This window comes from Falco rusticolus, chromosome 9 (genome assembly GCF_015220075.1).
Source record: "Falco rusticolus isolate bFalRus1 chromosome 9, bFalRus1.pri, whole genome shotgun sequence".
NCBI lineage: Eukaryota > Metazoa > Chordata > Aves > Falconiformes > Falconidae > Falco > Falco rusticolus.
Genome location: NC_051195.1, coordinates 50,793,535 through 50,814,988, shown reverse-complemented (window position 1 = coordinate 50,814,988; position 21,454 = coordinate 50,793,535). Strand labels below are relative to the sequence as shown.

The 21,454-nt window shown below is 43.7% G+C and overlaps 1 protein-coding gene across 8 annotated transcripts in view; it reads right to left on the bottom strand.

The window, feature by feature from the left end:
• Positions 1 to 21,454, bottom strand: part of CRB2 (crumbs cell polarity complex component 2) — a 78,012-nt gene that overhangs the window by 14,825 nt on the left and 41,733 nt on the right. For 6 of the 8 annotated variants that reach the window (XM_037400402.1, XM_037400399.1, XM_037400400.1 and 3 more), the window contains exons 2-7: positions 17,246 to 17,950; positions 14,724 to 14,919; positions 14,063 to 14,202; positions 13,410 to 13,592; positions 12,354 to 12,467; positions 481 to 1,428 (exon numbers count right to left, since the gene is read on the bottom strand). In XM_037400402.1, coding sequence (XP_037256299.1) covers positions 481 to 1,428; positions 12,354 to 12,467; positions 13,410 to 13,592; positions 14,063 to 14,202; positions 14,724 to 14,919; positions 17,246 to 17,870 — 2,206 coding nt within the window. In that variant the 5' untranslated portion in view covers positions 17,871 to 17,950. The remainder of the gene's footprint in view (positions 1 to 480; positions 1,429 to 12,353; positions 12,468 to 13,409; positions 13,593 to 14,062; positions 14,203 to 14,723; positions 14,920 to 17,245; positions 17,951 to 21,454) is intronic. The other 2 variants (XM_037400404.1, XM_037400398.1) reach the window with 1 other exon arrangement.

The following is a 21,454-nucleotide window of genomic DNA, read 5'->3' as shown; positions in this document are numbered from 1 at the left end:
GTTTAGGGCTCAGGAGTGAAACAAAAACCTGGAACAATATTAATATAAGCCTTGCAGGAACAAAAAAAAATGCAAATATATATGATTTTAACTCAAAATTGTCAAAGAGCTTCCCCTTAATACTTCGTGTTTTATCTATAAAGCAATACATTCCTATTCATCCCCAACTCAGAAGTTCAAGATCAACTTTTCACAGTAGAACAACTTCCCTGCCCTCCTGCATTCACATAGATCTGATACAAAGATGAAGTCAGAGCCTCTGGCTCAACAAGGAATAACCACAAACCTGACAATCATTCCTGCAGGCGCAAGTGACAGAAAAGGGATCAATGAGAATTTTATTCACAGAGGGTTTTGCTTTAGTTTTCTCACTGGTCTAGTAGAAAGTACTGCTTCCAGAGCTAGCATCAATGCTTATCCAGTATCTTTGAAGCACTGATCGACAGAGGAACTGCCAGATGTAAATCACGTGGCACTTACCATATGAGCAAGCTGGGCCTCCATAAGGCCTAGAACAGTCACACCTGAAGGTTGCCCAGAGGTCCACACACAGCCCTCCGTGCAAGCAGGGCTGGGAGAGGCACCACTCTGTCCGGTCACAGCCCTGCTTCACTGGGGAGGACTCGCCCACAGGCAGATCCACCGGGAGCACAGCTTCAGCATCTACCTGCAAGTCTTCCACGCAGCCGACAAAGCCTTGCTGGCTCTGCGTGTTGTTGGCCATTGGATCCTCAGCACCTCCAACATACATGTTCAGGAAGGCATGCGGGACCAGAGCAGCGCCATCTGGGACAGGGGAGCTCTGCAGGCAGACACCTGCACCGCAAGAGTCATGCCAGAGCTTTAGCTGCAGCATGCTGTGCAGAACAACTTCAACTTTATGCCACCGGCCATCATCAACTCTCAGCCCCTCCAGGAGCAGTGGGTACCCCACATCCTCCCTCTTCAGTCCCGCATGCAGAATGCCGTCAAAGAGCTCCAGGAACAAGTATTCAGCTTCATGGCCTCGGTAAAAAAGGATAGCGCTGGGCAAGGTAGTTCGGAACCGGAGGGACACGTTGGCAAGCTGATCTCCTGCTACGTCCCTCCTGCTCTGATTGTTCATGGGCAGCTCAATGAGGAGATACCCTCTGGAAGCAAAGGAAAACGTTGTTGGTGTTGAGCATGTGGCATCATAGAAACCAGGCTGGCACTGGCACAGGTGGCCGTGGCTCTCAGCTTGGTAGGTTGGGATGCACAAGGCCTCATTTTGGCAGTCGTGCGTCTGGCACCCAGTGAGCTTGACAGAGCAGTTCTTCCCTCCCCATACAATGCCATCCTGGCTAGGGGCACAGTGGCAGGTATAGTCAGCAATGCCATCCTCACAGACAGCTCCATTCTTGCAGGGACCCTCCTCACACTCATTGATGTTAACCGCACATTCCACACCTGCGAAAGAGATTTAGAAATGGGATCTCACTGCAGGGGACTGTGACTCCCTTCCCCAGAGAAAGGCTGCCAGGCACAGACCGCCCGCTCCCCAGCACTGCCGCTCGCTAAGCCATTCTCTTCAGGAAACCACCAAAAGACCAAGACCTGCTAGCATGAAGTCCCACGCTCGCTAGAGTGGCCCACCACTGGTATAAGGGCAAGAAAAACATCCTTCTGTGCTGTCCTCCCAGATGCTGCGAAGGTGGTGCTCTACAAAGAGCCTCAGCCAGTCTGCCTACATCACCCAACAGACCACTGTCTCTTCCAGACCACCTCAAGCACCACAGGTCATCAACATGCAGAGGATATTAAAGGGACAAACCAGCACAGACAAGGATTTTATGCTTTTTTAATAACAGATTTACTACACTGAAACTCAAATTAAGTCTATAGATCTGAGGGGAGCATGTTCCAGGCACCATCGTTGCAGACAGCATTAAAATGGGAAGTTACTAGAAAGCCTCAGTTAAGAAAATTCAAATTCCCAGATGGCCCTCCAGTTGTAAAACACTCACAAAACTCAATTCATTATCAAACCAAAACCAAAACACGCTCCACAGGCATTTTGTCATACTTGCACTAAGTTGATTTCAGTTCTGTCCAGTCCCGCAGAAGTGAACTGGGTAAAAAGTACTGCATGGCCGTTCAGCTGTCTCCTCGAGGCACACGCACCCCAACCGCGCTCAAGTAAATTACAAGACATTACACTCAAATCTGGTTAATGAAAATCTGCTGTCATTTTCCTGAGCATCTCCAGACTGACAGAAGAGCCCTTCTGAACCAGTTCACTTTATCTAGCCCATAACATTGGTTTCCACTAATCTTCAGAGACAGTCACACAGATAAACCAAGCATGGATTATCCCAATCTAATAGCATTACACGCCGAATCTAGCTAGCAAGCACAACGGGGACAGCAGAAAGAAAAAGAAGGAATTTGCACACAAAGGAGGGGAATCAAAACACAAAAGACATTTGTAAAAAAAAGCCATGAGACAGAATGTGCATGTCAAAGAGATTAGAGAGTTGCCTGAGGGAAAGAGATGAGGGGAGATGGGGCATTAGGAGCACTGGAGCTGGACTTGACGTGTGATTTAAAGAAAGAAAAAAAACCACCACACCACCACCCACCCCCCAACTTAGCAAAGATACAGGCTTCTTGAGTATGTGTATTGCTGGTTTGTCCCTCCTCCGGCCCCAGCAATGCCTCACAGGCAGCCCTGCACAAATGTCTAGTACCCTGCTGCCTAACCAAGTCGCCTTACTCCTTTCAGACCCAGTTTTTAGTTGCTGTTACCAGTGCTATCTCTGCAGATAGGCGGGGATTCAGCACCAGCTTCCAGCTCCAAAATGTCGGTTTGTGTCAGTGTAGGGACATACGTATGGAGCTCTGAGAAGCACTGGAAGAGAAATGGAAGGCTCTGGTAACTGCAATTGCCAGCTATGCTAGAGCTGTCCTGTAGGCAACATTACCTCTGATTCCTCTAGGACATAGCTCTCTACGGACATAAACTAGAACTGCTCTCTGTAGTGCCTGTGGAAAAGCACTGAATTCGGCCAATAACCTCTGCCTTGAAGAGTCAGAGCTGCTAATACTACCTCAGCACAGCCTTTTTTTTTTTTCCAGCTATTAATGTCTGGCTCGCTTAGAACAGAGAACTTGGGGTGTGATCTTACCTGTAAAAAGGAAGCAGCAAGAATGCCAGGATAAAATTAATATTTCAGCACAAATTTATGGCCACACTTGAAGGAAATGTGTTGGAATAAATAAAGTGTAATGGACATCTCTCGGTCTGAGAAACCCAGCCTGGGAGAAGATGGGAATACTTCAGCTGGAATTAAGAAAAATCAGTAGAGCAGTAGAACTACGTGGAACAGCTTTTCTGAGTTATCAGTGGATTGGAGGGCTCCCAAAACTGTAGGGGGCGAGTTTGCAGTCAGATTTAAGAGGAGAAGCTGTTGAATGGTGCCAGAAAGATAGGTTTGGTATAGTCCCAAAGCCTCTCGTTTCAGATCGGAGCTGTTGGTATTTACCGGGGCGATAAGGAGAAGATAACACCGGTTTGGATAACAAAAGCAGAGAGCTGTGAATTTTTGCATTTCTGAGAAGGCTGGGAGGCAGGGTCGAAAGCCCCGTTTTCCCCCCATCACATTCCTAGCCTGACCACATCTCCTCCGGCCAGTGCACTCTCTCCATGGAGCAGCAGGAACACCTGCCTAGGCTGCTTCCCAGCCTCCCAGCCGACACCTGTGGGGTGAATGCTTCACACCAGGTGGCAAATTAGTCCCTACGGTGAGTGCACAACCCCAGGCTGGTGGCTAATTAAACACCAAGCTTTCCCATGGGATGCAGCTGGTTTGATTTTTTTACATTTGTTTGAAAAGGGTGAAAAGAATAAGCTGACACTTCAGGTCTTTACACACTGCTGTCCAACCTCACAGCTTACAAACAGGCAAAGGAAATGTTCAGCAGCAGAAAGGAGAGCAGCTCTTCCCAGAGGAACCTAACGCACAAGCATCATCTTTATCGCTGTCATTGTTTCTGCCAGCAAACAGCCAGCCTTCACAGGGCTCGAGCAGGAGGAAAGGTCCTCTAAACCAACACCTAATGTATTCTTGCTTGCCTAAAAGCCAGTGCAGGGCCAGATTTGAATTTGTAGCAGTTTTTAAGACAAACTGGTCACAGAGGAGACTGTGCAAGAGTTCTAAAAATCTGGCTAACATTTTTTCCTGGAAGCCAACGTCACCCCCTGCTGAACAGTAGTTACCTCCTTACATGACTTACAGTGACCATACCCTTCATCAGCCAGCTGTCTTGCCCTCTCTCCTCCATTATCACCAATGATTTTTGTCAGCTGTGAACATCTCCAGGTTGTCAAACTCTTTAGTCACACCAAAACAAGGGAAAAGGAGGTGTCTGTTGCATATTGCTTCCTAGATGCTAATTTCAGCACAGCAGAGGGGTCTGTAATTTTAGGGTTTGGCTGCAGATGATAGACTGTAAATGAAGAAGGCGATGCCAGCAAAATAAAGGAACTTCTCCCTACTTCAGAAAAAATAAATCGTTGCTGTAGGCCATTACAATATCCAGAAGTACAGGTCATTTCCTGGATGTCCATTACCCAATCTTTTCCAAGACGTGGACAGTTATGTCTTTACAAACCCACAGGAAAGTCAATATTAAGAAGTAGTTCAAAAGTAGTATGTTTCTTTAAGAGAGGCTTAGGCACTCCCTTTCAGGTATATTAAAAAAAATAATAATAAAAGGGAGGAACAACTCCATTTGATAAAAACAAGTTACTCTTAAGTAGTCTCCTCCGTTCCCTCTAACTTTCTTAGCTCAAATGTTTACTATTATTAAACCAATAGTAAAAGCAATGTTGGCAACCTAACTCTTTACATCATTAGGAGACTTTAAAATGTTTAATGAGTTTCTTATCTAGTTAAAGACTAACAAAAGCAAACCAGTGGAACTTGTTATCTGAAAATCAGAGAAGTGTTTTTTAAAAGGCTGCTGTCCAGAGACAAGTAACATTCCAGTTAACTCAGCAGTGTTCAAGCAGCCCCAAGCTAACAGCCCACAGGGCTCAGGTCAGGAAAAAACACTCAGAAGATGCTGGGCTTTAACAGCCTGCAGTATTTTCAAATACAAATCTGTTCAATAGATTCTAAAACATTACTGATGAGGTGAGAACAGTCTTGTTTGATAGGTACAACTCTTTTTAAAATCCATATAGCTCGCCATTCCCTGAATGAGGTAATCATTTACTGACTACTATTAATAAACAAAGATTCACTGTCTACAGTGTAAGAATTATATACTTGAGCAGACACGTAATATGTTAAAATAATAAGAACATATAAAGAGAGATATTCTAATTTAGCTGTCATACCAAAAAAATACTTGGAAGGACGAGATTTATTCATGGGCCCAATCTTGAAACTTGCAAGTTCAGTGGGACTTCCCACCCCAAAGCGGCTTGCCCTCTCTGTAAAACAGCTGAATTCCTAGCAGCCTTTCCCGGTGCATCCTAATTAGGGTTTGTATTATTATTATCAAAAGAAAAAAAAAGGGGGGGGGGGGGGGGAGACAGAGGGGGGAAGAAAGAATTAGCCACAACGAACAGACCCGACACAATTATATTTGCACAATTACTGCCATTCCCATGGCAACAGGCTGCTGTGACCTCTCTCCCACCGTGCACTACTACTCGAGGAGGCGGTGGGGGAGGAGAAGTGCACAGCCCAGCAAAGGGCTTGTCCTCCGAGTTAAAACAAGAACTACTTCTCAATAAAGGAGTTTTAAACCATTAAAGGGAAAAGGAAAATTACAAAACACATCTGTAAAAAGCAAAACTACCGTTTCACCGAAGTAACAGGGGGAGAGCCGCATGTTTATACAGTTTCCCCCCCCCCCCCCCCAGGAGCCAAGACCCGTGCCCTGGAACACCCCGGGTTGATGGCGGAGCCAAGCCAGGAGGCACTGGGAGCCCGCCGACAGCTCCGCGCTCAGTTTGCGGCAACAAGGACATTCCTTGCACTGACGTTTCCACAACAAAACTTTAGGTCTCTTCAAAATAAAAACATTCTTCCTTTCTAGTCGATTCTTGTTCCTTCTCATGCCTCCAGCTCCCACTAATCGCACAACCAGCTCCCTGCCCCGGGCAGGCACGCAAACATTCAGGACACACTGCAGTTACTGTATAGATCTCGTTACCTGCGAGCAGAAAAATTCCCTCCAGGATCAGGCGCATCAGCACAGATTTCATGGCCGACTCCTTGTGGACATTTGTGACAGTAAAGGGGGAGAAAAATGGGGGGACTGGGGGGGGGGGAGGAATGATAAAAAAGGCTGGACTGAAACGGCAGAATGTGTGTAAGCGCTCCCTGATGCCAGTCAGACAAAAAGGGATTGGAGATGAAACTAGCCAATATAGAAGAGACCTGCGCTGTAGTAAGATCTAATCCAGCCCTGCTCTAAACCTCTCCAGCTGGCCTCTGTCAGTGCTGACATGAAGAATGCATACTCACAGTGTATTCTCGCTCGGTGCATTACAGTAATACCCTGCAGTATCCACAGCATTAGCTCCAACAGTAAAAAGTCAAAAGACAATCTCTTGCCCTTGCCGCCTCCCAGGTGAGTCTGCCAAATTCCATGAACAAGGCCAAACAGACTTTTTTCTTTTTACAGGCCAAGCCAAAAAAGCTGCATTTCCACCACTGTGTAATATCCAAATCATACAAATAAGGAGAGTTCCAAAGGCAGAGCGCAACCTGTGCCCTGCTGTACATTCAATACTGACCTGACCAGGGACCAGCACTCCGTGTAGCTCCCGCCCTCCACGTGCCCTGCTCTGTACATCTGTAAGCACAAGCGTTTCCGCTCTGCAATAGCCACGAAGGAAAGTCTCAAGTTTTAACCACCATGATCTGTTTCTCTGAAGTCAAACTGAATGGTAGGAAATGCCCTGCTTTATGCCGACTGTAATGGTTCAAACATGGGACTGCAGAATCAGAACTCTCTCCTCATTAGCAACCTTATAAAATTAGCTGCTGCAATCTCTTTTTTTTCCTCTGTGGTTCTGTTTTTTTTGTTGGGTTTTTTTTTTGTTTTGTTTTGTTTTGTTTTTAAATGTGGTTACTTTCATATCATAATGTTCCTGGAGGCAGAATTAAACTTTCATGTTGTAAGGAACACAGAGAAGGTTCTTATTTCTGTGAAAAAATGTTATCTGGGAGCTTTTTCCCGGACTTGCAAGTCTCTGTTAGTATCAATGTCAGGTCCAAGCAAACAAAAACTCCCACATGTCAGTCTGGAATCTGCATTAGCAGTATCACTTTAAGATATTAAAAGAAAGCATTCCAACAACTCTTGCAGCTATTTTACTTCCTTCGTTTCACTCAATCCAAACATGCCAGTCAATTTTACAGATATTTTAAGTAGGAAAGATATGGCGACTGTTTGTTTGGAGTCAAAACTTATCAGACACTCATATTTGAGTCCTATGCACACACATATCTATCCCAGTGCAGATTTTAAATGCTATCTATATTAGCTAGTATGACCTTTCCGTTATTGTTCAAGAGAAAACAAATGTGTAGCCTGTGCCCATTCAATCACCTACTGCAACAATGAAGTGTAACTGTGAAGACTGGAGAACCTTAAATCCCTTTAAAAATATCCATATTTTGATTTATACACACATACATGTATATGTTTACATACACACGTATCTATAGTGTTGATAGGAAATATATTGTACCAAACCCACGTAGCATAAGTCAGCGCAGACTTTCATCCTCTACTAGTCACTACATCTTTTCAATTTCATTACATGAAATATTGCTAATTAGAAACTGTGATTGCTTCTTTTCCCAGGATCAGTTTAAGGATATATAGACTTGGGTTCTCTTAGTGAGACTGACGAGGATTGAGAAATACACACATGATAATTCTAAATAGTACTATTTATATAATATATATATATATATAATCTAAATAAATATTTATACTTAAATAAGACCTCCTATAAGCCAAAATGGTGGATCACTGAACATCTGTTTCAAACTACACACAACTGAGGAGTAACTGCTTAGGTTCTTTGAAACTGGAAGATTTAAAGAAATTAAAAGGATCAGATGATTCATTTTTTAGAGGGTTTAATTCCCCATTCTCACACACTGGCAATCATGCAAGTTACAAGATTCAGTCATGGGGTTTAAATTCAGAGAATTATTTTGTTCCTAATCATTTGTAAAACTTCTTGGAGAAGGTCAAAATAAAGAACATTAACTACGTCAGAGGGTTCTTAGCAGAAAAATGACACAAAATGGAGAGTGAACTTTGGATAGAATATCCAAATTTCACACGTTCTTTAGACAGAGATTAGCAGCTTCCTCACTGTGTTGGTAAATGAGACCCAGAAATTTAGGAATTTATTTCCAGGCTTCAGAAACACCCATCCTAGTCTCAAGAGCTAGCCTTCCCTTAAGGAAAGCAAAGCAAACTTTGGTCTTCCTGAATGCACATGGCAGTTTACATACTGCAAGCAGTGACCTCGTGGCAAGCAAATCCATTATCGCTGAAAATAATAAACATTGCTAATAAGTATTTTCAACAGACTGAATCTAGTCTAATATCTGACATCTTGAAGCCATCTCTCCTGATAGACACAATTAGAAGACAGCCATCTCACCACACCTATGCATAAGAGAATTCTGTCTCTCTGGGATGCTGCTCTGCCAGAGTACTTGCCTGGCCTGATTCTAAAGATGACATTAAGCTGGGCTTCACCCATTTTGGTTAGTAAAGAAGTGAGATTTAATTCATTAGAGTTGCTCCACCACTAATAATCCTTGCAAAAGTATTTAACCATGGTGAGCTGGCATACCTCAGGTTGTCTGTAGTCAGAAAATCTATACAAAGGTCTAGTTCAAAACAGATTGTGCAGTCACAAGCATCAGAATCTCAGAGGACACTTTTGATCAAAACTCACCTGACGCCTAGACAGAAGCAGGATCTAAACTGAAGAGTATGCTCTTGCAGCATTCTGATCAGATGACAGGAAAGTCAAAAGGTTTGATTAACCATGGAGCTATGATGCAGAAGGGAGATGCAATGTGGAAGGTAAGAGGTGTGTGTATGTGTGTGTCTCCTGAAGTGTTTCCTAGCTTGCTTCAGCTGTATTTACTGAAAGGGATTCTGTTGAAGGGGTAACAGTCCTCTAATCTCTTTACTAGCTTAACCTTTTAGCTTCCCCTTTTGTAGAGGCTACATCTCTAAAACAAATCTGACATCAAGAAATACCTGCACAAAAAAATTAAATCTATCCAAAAGTGGTTAGAAGGAAGAAGCATCTCCCATTTATTTCATGACCCACGACCCAGGAATTCAAGCCTATTTGATCTGGGCTAGCACTCTGTAAGAGTAACCATTTATAGCTAGCTACACAGAAAGTATCCTTCTTTAAGGACAACTGACAAAGACGTTATGGCCGAACAAAGCAAAATGGTCAATAAGCTTTCCAATTATATTGAGACACATTCACAATCTCTCCCAAATTTACTACCACATCGCCTTCTGATTACTCATGAAAGTAGAAGCATTTCTCAGCCATGTGCAAAAAAGCTCAGAATTTTACCATGATCACAAGGTGCCACCACCAAGGGATGACTACAGTTGAAATGATGCTGCTCTTCCCCTCTCATTCAGGCTGACCAATGCCATAACACTGTGTTTTAGGACACTGCCTTTCTAAAGACAATTTAGCAGGAGTGGAAATAAGAGCATGAGTGTTTAGGCCATTTTTTAAAGAATGAATGAACCAAATTCCACTTGGGCAATTACAATCTTTCAGATTAAAAATCAGCTCCCATTCCAAGTGGAGGTACCCATCGTCTTCATGTCATGGCCTGAATTATTGCCTGGTACATGCATGATGAACTGAAACCACATGAATAAAGAATTCAGTTTGGTTGGGTTTGTTTTTTTCCTAAAAGACAGACTTTTCTTAATATGCTTTTTCTCTTGACCACAACTGACATAATTTCCAAGACCATGCAAGATTCATTCTCCTTCTCACTTCATTTAGTGCCCATGCAATCTTTTGATTCATATTTCTTACATCCTCTAAGGGTACATCCTCTACTAAAGCACAAACTGATGCACTGAACAGACTCTTCAGGACCTATTACATTGTTTTCTCAGGAATGAGACACTGCTTTTGCAACAACTACATTTCAGAGAGCGCTGGCTCATCTCCCTGCGCTGCTGTAGCCTGAGACAGCACTGAGGCAGTTAATTTTCAAAGAAAGAATTTCTCCTGACTCGAATTGTTATCCCAACACTCCCCAAATTCCTCAGACTGAAGGAAAAAAAAAAAAATAGAGAAAGAACCCCCTGCCGCCCCAAGAATGCGTTCTTCATCAGAGTAGCAAGTTCACTTTAATCAGCGGAGGCAGCTTAAACCCAAGTTCATGGCAGATCTAAGCTGCCACAGAAATGTGTTTTGAACAGAAACATTATGGGAAGCTTCACAAAGTTGTTCTGTGATCCTAATATGAAGTAATAAGCTGTTTACCCAGCATGACTGTACTGGGATTAATTGACAAAGGAGGGGAGATTAATTGCTATTATTTCCCTGTCAGCTTCACTCCTCCACACGCACTCACTGATCTCACAGACTGCTCCCAGCCTTTCACTGTGTTAATGTGTCAGAACTACCTCAGCTGAGACAAAGTCCTTGACCAAAAGCAATATCCAGAAGAGCAACCTGCTTCTAATCCCCTTCAAGTACTAATGAACCCAAATTTGATGCAACAGAATGAACTCTAGCACTTCTTTGCCCATCATCCTGTGTTTCTGTCAGCTTTTCTGCCCATGAGCACGCTAAGAATTGGAAAGGATTAAAGAGATCTGCAGTTTGGCAAAGCACAATGAAATTCTGAACTCTCCAAGGGTGCTGGGGCACTAAATGAGGAAAAGGGAACAGGGCACAGAAGTGAGTGGGAATTCTGACAAGCAGGATAAAGTGTAAACCACCTCTTTGGATAAGATCTCAGTTCATGAGTACAGCATTGTAACTACCCAAGAAAATACCAACAAAGAGCTTAGATAAAAGTCTGTTTTCAAAGCCCTCACCTACAAAAGCAATTTTTTCTTGGCCTAGCCTATATTAGGAATCCAAAAAGAATGAGATAGGCCAGAAAACCCCGCAAAGAATTCAGCCCAGTTACAGGTGTTAACTAGAAGTCAATTTGAGATTCTGGGAATGAAAGGACCTGTGTAATGGGTCTTCCCAGGGAAGAGCTGGACAGAGTTGCACCAGCATAGCTCAACCACTATGGCCACAGAAGGAAAACAGAAAACCTTCCCATGCAAGCAAGGTCTAAGACAGTCTCTGGAATGCTGGTACCTGCTGCTGCAAGAAGAAAGGGACAAGGTTTTCTTCTGGCTTCAAGTTTTCCCTTTTCCCACGAGATGGCAGCCTAGTAACACTGCGGAAAGGTTACATCCACCTCAAAAATACATAAATACAAGATCGTGCTGGGGACCACCTTCCTTAAAAACTACTTCTTGGTGTTAAATTGCTCAAAACAGTGAGTACACATGGAATGTAATAGTGCAGAAGACTGAGAACAAGTATTTTAAACTAAGATGAGGTTTAGTATCAGTTAGCAGTGTACCTTCCCAGCAGAGCTGATATGCAATATTCGCTATCCCCTAATTTCTCAGCTAGAAAACCGAGACCCATTAGGGTCAGGCAGGGCATTTGTGTAAGAATCCAGACTCCTCATTCCCTTGTAAACAGAGAAGGCTTCACTTGCTCACATCACAAAGACCTTTTGACCTCCCAACACAGCAGATTACTGCCTTCAGCCAAAAATCGCTGGCTCTTATCATCCAGGGGAGTTAGGGAATGGAGATGGTTTACAGATGTTCTATGTGCTGGTGATCCAATCTGCTATAGCCAGTAGCTTGTAGCAACTAGAATGCTAAGCAACCCTATTTTTATTTGAAGGCTGGTTTTGTTCACCTTCATAGTACATCTATAAAAAAAAAAAAACTCAGTTCTCCCAGTGAACTTTCACTCCAGGGCACAGAATCCCTACATATTCTCTGCTTAGACTCTTCTACATAGTTGATCTTATGTCTCAAAATCTAGTTCATAGCCTATCAACTTACTTGATCAAAACCACCTAGCTTTCCCACGGCATTTGCACCCAAAACTGTAGATGTCCCACCGCAACACTACTGCACTCCCCACATCTCAGTCCTGCTCAGCAGCCTGGGCTACCCAGCACTGGAACCCAGTCTTGCAGCCAGCCTCAGCATTAATTAACCAGAAGGGCCTGATTCCAGCCACCCCCCTTCACCAGCATTACCTGAATAGCCTGGTAGGCAATGGCAAAGGAAGTCGTTAATAAGGTCCACGCAGAGCCCTCCATTCTGACACGGCTGGGACTCGCACTCATTGATGTTAATAAAGCAGGTCTCCCCTTTATAGTGAAAACACAAACAGGCATCTTAAGCGCACACGTGCACCAGCAAAGGAAAGAATCTGAACACAACTGCATTCATAATTTTTTGCACTTCTTCTCTGTCATCTAAAAATGCAAAAGAATTTCTTGAACTACAGCATGTCTTTCCAGACGGTCTGGCAAATAGATACTAACACCGAAACAGTTAGGGAAATGGAGTACAGAAAGGTCAAGTGATTTTCCAGTGTCATGAAAGGGAACAGTGGCAGAATCAGAACTTCTGACCACTCCCATCTGTGCAATAGTGGGCCAAAGTCTCATTTTTCTCTCAAAAGAGAATAAAGTATTATTGTTTAGCCCATCCTGCCAGGGAATTTTCCCCACTGTTAAATCCAGCTTTTTATACATACCGATAAACCAGGGAAAGGATGAAATTTCAGTTGAACATCCACAGAGCTTCTAGCTCCAAGAGCCAGATTATCAAGAACCCCCTCTTCTCCTACACACCCTGATTATACAGTCACTGTCACAAGAGTAGTCTCATCAAGGAAAACACCTATGATAGTTATCTGGGACTCTAGGGAATTGTTTCCTTTGATGAGGAGTTTCACAGATACCCTGTAGCGATGAATTTTGCCATATGCATGAGAGAGACACTGACAAAGAGAAACCACCTTGGCATCTGCATAGCCAGAGGGCACTCATCAAAGCACTTGGAAAGTGCATAGGCTGTTGCCTCAGCCTTGCTAGACCAAGAATGACATTCAGACAGCTGTCTGCAATATATTCATACACTATGTGAACAGAAGCACTTTTCTGATGCATCAGGCTGCCACCTCCCCTGAAGTACCAGTCGTTTTAAGTGACTTCTGTTGCACAGTTAACATTGCTCCATTCCTATCTACTCACATGCAGTATCTATTAGATGCTGACAGGATGAACATTTACAGCACAGCTCACCTGCAAAGCCTGGCTGGCACCAACAGAGGAAACCAGCTGCTTGGCTATAGCTGAAATTACTGGGAAAATCAGGTTGTGTTCCATAATAGGCTTGGTTGGATCGCTCAAAGCATACACCTCCGTTGTGACAAGGATCTGTCGCACACTCATCCACATCCTCTTCACAGTGCTGCCCCGTGTAACCTGCCAGGAGACATCAGTGTCAACAGCAAGGACAACTTCACTGGAACTAATCTCCCAAAAACTGTGGCTGCACTGAAGGTGAGAATAAGACCCAGAAGACACTGCACTCATCTAGCAGGGAGTCCCAGGGCCCTCCACCTTCCCCACTATGTCAAATGCAGGAGCCAAATAATCAATTTGCAGGAAAGCATTAATTCATAGGAAAAGACATGATAGAAAATGGCAGAAAAGAGAAAGAAAATTTTATAGTTGAGAAACAGGGTGCACTTCCCAGCAATGAGGTCAAGTGGATTTTGGGATAGTCTGTAAGAGGGCAGCAGTGGCAGCCTCGCTGTTTCAGACAGCAATCAGAAAAAAACCCACTGGACCACGCAGTATGATCATCAATTCTTTACATAGGCATTTAGCATGTGCTCTCTCTATTGCAGTGTGCCTATATGCCAGCATAGTAAAGTTGATTTCTAACCTACCTGGCCAGCAGGCACAGCTGTAGTTTTTGATTCCCTCCACGCATGTGGCACCGTTCAGACAGGGTTCAGAGGCACACTCCAGAATATCCAACTCACAGTGGTCCCCCTCGAAGCCTGTGTCACTGCAGTCACAACGGTAGCTGTGGGGCAGCAAAAGAGAGCGACGTGTAAGCCCCACATGAGGAAAGAGCAAATGGAGCTAAGGTCCTCGTACCCACTTGTGAGGCAAAGGACAGTTCCCACTGCACAAACAGGCCACACTACTGACAGAGCAGACAACCCTCAGCAGCCTCTGAGTTCACACCTTACCTGTGAAAAGGTAAGTTCAGACACAAAGGCATGTTGCCAGCAGTTGCCTTTGCTGTTCACACTCTGCAAATCACTTCCCTTTGTATCTGATATATCAGCTGAAAACGGTAACAGTAATCTCTTCCTGCCTGCCTTTAAAGCACCCAGGAGTTCTGCTGCTGGGAGGGGTCTTCTCACTTACTTCCATAAATCAGTTACCGCCACTGTGACCACAGGGATGTACGAAAAGCTAAATCCAACCCCATGCCACAGACGCACAGAGTTTTTTGACTCTAATTCTCACAGGTTACACCATGTAGACTTTTAGATCAGTCCTGGTTATCGAACTGCTCAAACAACACTCATTTCCCACCTGTTAGTGAGGTCATGACATGTCCCATTGTGCTGGCATGGCTGGCTCGCGCATTCATCGATGTCAACCTCACACTGGATTCCTTCATAACCTGGCGCACAGGTACAGGTGTAGAACCCAACATGATCATTGCACAGGCCCCCATTCTGGCAAGGGTCTGCATCACATTCATCTATTTCAGCATCACAATTCGTACCTTTGTTACAAAACAGAGAAATATCTATGTTACAAATCTAGAAAAGTGTATCTGTGCTGCCTAGACTTCTAACCTGGAAACCCAAACTGGCTAGCATAGTGATCTGTTCTAATTTTGCTGTAAGAATATTGGGAGCTCGCAAACAGTATGTGACACTTAAAAATTCAGGACCTTTAATTTCTACTTTTTTTTGTCTAGACTTTTGGATTTTAGTCTTCTATCAAAACTAAAAAGAGTTTCCAGTACTTGCAAAGCTTTAGTCTCTTTCATTCAGGTTTGGTAAAGTAGCTGATCAGTCAGCACTTCACAAATAGCATCCATCTTCCAAGAGAGCTGTAAAATCTTGATCTTATGTACATCTCTTAAAAATCTAACAATAGCTGGCTTGGTTTGGGCTCCTTTGAGAGCAGGGAGGACAGGGACAGGAAGAGAAGAATCACACTGCTAGTCAGTGTGACTGAACTGTTATATACAATATAGCTCTTACAGTTTTAGTTAGACATGGTACTCTTCACTTGTGTAGCGTTGCTATTAATCAGATCCAGTGTTCTACATCAGATGCAGTTGCATTTTGGATAGGGGAAAAGTGATCTCTACCTGCTTCTCCAAAACATTGTTCCATTTGTTTAAATAATATTTGTAACTTGCTTTGAGATACCTAGGAAAAAAGCATTAAAGCAGTGCAAAATGCTAGTTACAGTGATACAAGATATTAGTAATTTTATTATGAAATGCTATTAAAAATTAGGTGTTAGCTCCAACACTACTGCTCAAGAATAACAGCACTTTTGGTCCAAAGTCTCAGCTTTCCCTGACAGAGTAAGACCTCCTGTGCAACTACTATGTAACTACCTTACCCTACCACAATTCCGCCTCTTTGAGTTGTCTGTGGCCTGGCATCGCCTCCAAACCTTAGTCATTACAGGGGCACCTGCCAATCCACCTAATCTCCCCTTCTTGGCAAAGGCTCACCACATAGTGGACATGGCCATCTTAATCCTGGCGGAATGTGGGCCCCCTAATCTGCTGGTTCAAACCCGTCAATACCCACACAAAACATCCTTCACCCAAATTCCAGCTGCAAGCACCCGGAAACAACCTGGCTTTGCTAGCCAGTGGTGCTAGAACCTCTGGGTGAAGCACTAGATCATAAGACAAAGCTTCCTATTTGACATCAGAATAATTTGGAGTACAACAAACTCCTCCAGCTGCCTGGGTCATTTCAGCATTTCCTTGGCAGGGGAATCCCACAATTCTGAATTGAGGATTCAGCATAAAGATAAAAAGAAACTGATCTGCAAAGACAGAATTCTGCTTGATACTCAAAATCAGAAGTAATCTTAAGGCCTACGCACAAATTCTGCTTTTTTCTCTCCTTCATCTCTGTTCTTTTTTTATCAGAGAGCGAGTCAGCATCACTGACTGCATTCCTGATACTGTAACTTCTCCTCATTCCACCGGTAATCAGCGGCATTCCTGCACACCAACCTAACTCTTTACACACTTCAGTCTGTGACAACGAGGAAGGCTGAGAAAGTTCATGTGCTAGGTGGTACCAGGCAGACATGCGCGCTGTACAATTGCATTCCACTCTGATAAGCAGGGCGGGAGAAAGGAGAACCCCCAACTGCCTCCCTCACAGATAACTCACAGGTGTAGATTACTCTGAGTCACCATTAGCACAGATGCACCAAAAGAAAAATAAAAAATACTTGTGTCACATGCAGAAAAACATTTGCTGGGCATGAAACAATACAAAAAGAAATCTCCAGCTAAAAGCTACTTTATTCCAAAAAGACTGCTTCCCTCAGAGAAATCCTGCAGGACTGGACAAAGAACTGCAGGCCAGATAGTGTTTCCAGGCATAACTTACCTCTACCTAAGTATACATTTCCTGACAATAAATCTCTTTTCTTGTATACCTCCCTTAATTCCTGACAATAAATTTATTTTCTTGTATACCTCCCTTAATTTCATACTTAGAGCTAATCACATCTACTTGTATCTAGTACTTGAGTTTCAGACAGTCCACCTACTTCCACTCTCGGATCCATGTCTGAACATGCACACTATCCATGGAAATCAAAGCCTTAGCTATTGTCTGGAAGCTGCAACAAGCAGCCCTACACCGTTATTCACACACAGTACCAAACACTCCAGAAAAACGAGTTGTGCAACAGAGATTTCATCTCATAGCCTTAAAACAACAGCTCTCAGGACAGCTACTAACACTATAAGACGCAGCAGCAGCAGGCAAATGGTGGAAACTACGTGAACAGTCAGATGTAACCCAACCACCCGGCTAATACATGAGTATGAAAGGTACCTGTGTAGCCGGGGATGCACTTGCACAAATAGTGATCCATCTCATTCAGGCAGGTGCCATTGTTTTTACAGGGCCGGGACGCACACTCGTTGATGTCTATTTCACAGTTGTATCCTTGGAACCCAGGCACACAGAAACAGCTATACTCATTCACCCTGTCTCGGCAGATGGCTCCATTCTGGCAGGGGTTGGAGGCGCACTCATCAATGTTGTCACTGCAGTTGGCCCCGCTGAAGCCAGGCTGGCAGATGCAGGTATAGTCCCCAGGACCCTCGACACATGTCCCGTTATTTAGGCAGGGGTGGCTAGAGCACACAGAACTTTCTGTTTGGCAGCCTTCTCCATTCAGTCCTGTTTGGCATTTACAGGTGTATCCATTTACACTATCTACACATTCAAAACGAGGATCTTTACAAGGGTTGCTCTCACACTCATTAATATTAATGTTACAATCAGTACCTGTGAAGTCAGGCATACAGATGCATTCATATTCCAGCAGTCCTGGAGTCCCGTTGCAAATCCTATGGGCAGGACACCCATGTTTAATGCATGCGTCATAGAGGAGTTCACAGTTCACGCCCATGTAGGCTACAGGCTCCACAGGGCAGGTGCATTGGTAACCCATTTCCAAATCCTTACAGCTCCCACCGTTTTTACATGGGGATGAGGAACAGCTGCTATCATTTTCAGAATATGAAGTTCCTGCTGAGAAAAGAGACTTTCTGTTAGTCAGCATTCAAAGCACTACAGAAGAAAGTTCTTCTGCTGATCATCACATACAATCTGAGATTGCCCACCGAAGTTCCACACTGCAAGGGGTTGTTCTAGCCATTAGCTGAGAAGGATCCTGGAGAATCAAACATGCACTCTACAGAAGACAACACAACATGCCTTCATATGATGGCAATCAGGAACTTCTTGCTAAGTCTGGTGACTAAATGCCTGGGTTTTAGAAGGCTCTCAGAAACCAACGATTTCAATTGTGCTTATCCATCCATGAATCACACTGAAGGCAGTGAAACATATCAACTTAAATCCATTCACAAGATGAACTTTGTGTAAAATTCAATGACCCCTTTCACTGGTAGGGCACATGGCTTGTGCTTGGAGATTCAGAGGGGCAGACAGGATCTTTTAAGATATTGGCTGCAGCTCTTAATGTCCCAGCTGCTCCTTCTGAGGATAGAATTTTTTCTCAGCTAATCCACCAGTGATTTCAAGATGCTGCCATAAACAATCCAACCCAAACTCCAAACTGGCACCTTTCACATGATTACATCGAGCAGCTCAAAGTTTGATAACCACTGGCTGGGCACTCTCCCCCCACAGGTTAGACAAGTAAATTTACACAGCAGTTAATTTTTAGGTGTTATGAGAACAGCAAAGAGCAGAGATTGATGAGATTCACTGTACAGACGGCATTTCAGAGCCAAACTCAATATCTGCAGAGCCAAAACACGAGTCTAATATCCAGATAGCAGCAACTAATGTTGCAAATAGATTCCCCTCAATCTGGGAGTGTTTGGATATGATCAATTTATTCACACCCAGCCACAACACCTTGCTGTCCCCCAAAATGGCAGTGTTTAGAAGGCTTTTCCTGATTAAGCAATTCCACCATCCAGAAATATGATGGGACATGCCCAGGTAACTGCAAATTTAATTAATGTAAATGAGATTATACAGGATACATGATATAACCAAAAAAAAAAAAAGGGGGGGGGATTCAATTAAAATATTGTCAATGGAGCAGAATGGAAGAATAGAAGAATCCCCATTTCTTTTCCAAAAGAAATTTCAAGTTCAGTTTGTGAAACAATCTGGTCAAAAGGCAGAACAGCCCAGAAGACAGCAGACAGTTGCCTCGATATTGGAATTATGTTACATGCCCTGGACTCAATGACACAATTATACACTTTCCAAAGAAAAAAAACAAAACAAAACAAAAATAGTATAACGGGACAAAGGCAATGCAAACAGAGGACTTCTCCCTTCACATAGGCAGCAGTCATTAGCCCCTCATCCCACTGCAGCTTTCTGATATCAAGAGTTTTTTGTTTTTCTCCATTCCCGGATACACAAGAGAAAAGCTGCAGGTAGTACCCCAGAGTGATTCCTGCATAAGTGTTATGAAAAATCCAAACTTGGAAGTAACTCTGCAAACAACTACATAGCAGATGTTTTGAAAATGTTTATGAAAAGCGGCCACAAAGCAGAGGTAAAGTTCACAAAATAGCAAATAGTACCTGAGAAATAGCTACTGCTTCTGGTGACACAATCCTGCCTGCCCACCACTGGAAGTCAAGTAACCACTAGCATTTAATTTTGTTTTCACATGCCACTGTGTAAGCAGCTCTTTGCCCTTTTTGCTGCCTTCTGTATGTAACTGTGGGCCAGCCAGCGAATCAGTTTCTGGGAAACCCTATGAAACTGTAGGTGGACAGTTACTTGGACATTACCCACAGCTCACCACCTTTGGCTCCCACGGCATTACTGCTAGTTGAGAAATGTTAACGTGCTGTGCTCCATGCTAAGGATTTGCCAAGATAACACACAACACAGCATCACTTCTCAGCTGACCTTACACATTCTCTCACTCATGCCATCGCGATCCCAGCCCATTTTTGGTCATGTTTGCCTTGCTCTGGTGCACCTTCTACACACCCCACAGTTAATCTGTGTCAGTGCTTTTCTATCAACTCACTGTCCCATCAGCTCCTCAGCCCCTTTACACCTGAAGGTGGAGGCATCCCACTCCAGGGCCTGAAAAGGATTTATAGGAGATTTTGGTTTACAAAAGCCTGCCCCTGCCCTGACCTCCCCCAGATTCCTCCCACCAAAAGACTGTAGTGTTTCTAAGTCTTTTTTTAAGTGGCAGTGTTGATGGGGGAGGGAGGGTTCTCAGGGATTTAGGCAGCCCTTTCTCTTCCTAGCATCATCTCTATGGCCCACCCCTCCCTTCCTCTCTCATGTGATGCTGGGGAGAGTTGTTGAGCATTGCACTGTCCAGCAATCTCATTATTCTGCCATCAACCCTTTTATTCTCAGATTCCCAGTGAGGCAGAAAACAAGGATGACGGAATCTGCCTGGAATCTCTGTAGCAATTAGAGTGGGAACCCAGGAAACTATTCGCAAAAGAGCTTTACTAGGCAGGAGATACGAGCCTTTGTACGCTTAATGAGTAACCAGCCCCAGCCTGCACTTTCCACAGGCCAGAAGCACAGTCTGTGATTAAAAAAAAAAAAAAAAAAAAAAAAAGAGCGAAAAAGAGACCAAGTCCACTGCATGTTCAGAACTTCTCCAATTTGCAGCAGTCTCCATATGCAAAGAAATTCACTTTTCTACAGAATCACCATGCACTGCTAGTGTAGACAGGCTGAAGTCGTTTCAAAGGCTACGCGCATAGTTTTCTGCTTCCATTAGAAGCAGATAGTCTAAATGCTTCTTGTAAATAAAGATAAACATCAAATCCCTTTGCTATTTCCTGTCATTTCCAAAGTTCTCTCATAACAGACATACCTTTTTGTACCTTCTCTGTTTTGGTTCATCATATGACCATAATGCTCAATAAGCTCTATTATTCATTAATGCCTGTTCATTACAAAAAGATTTGGTGACAAATACATGGCCCCATAGTCACACACAAACTTGCAGACACAACAGGCCAGATAGCAAGTCAAGCAAACACAAAGCTTCACTAAAAAGTCAAAAGGCCCTCTTGGCTTACCAAACCCAGCAGTACAGTAACAGGGAGAACTCCCATCTCCTCTAAACTCGCTGGGAGCACGAACTATAGCGGTGGTTCGCTCGTGTGTACTCATCAGCCCTGCTGAGTAACTGGTCAGGTACAGGACTGCACAGAAAAAAGCTGAATTCCTGCCTTGTTATTGTATCAGTTTTAGCTGCTTTCTATGACCGAATGTTACCTCAGTTCTGTCTAAAAGGGATGATTCCAGCAGGGCCTCATTTTGGAGGAAAATACTCCTTTTTTGGAACAAACATCCTGAAGTAACACAGCATCGCTTTTAAGGCGTGCATGGTGCAGGCTGAGAAGACTGCAGTGTAAGTCACAAGAAACAAAACATCATCTAAATAACTTCAACTTGTTTATGAACTGCAGCTTGCAGAAAATCACCCTACTCAGTAGAGGTTGCAGGCGTATTAACAATACTAAATCCAGGATTATATCATATACTCCCCTGTATATA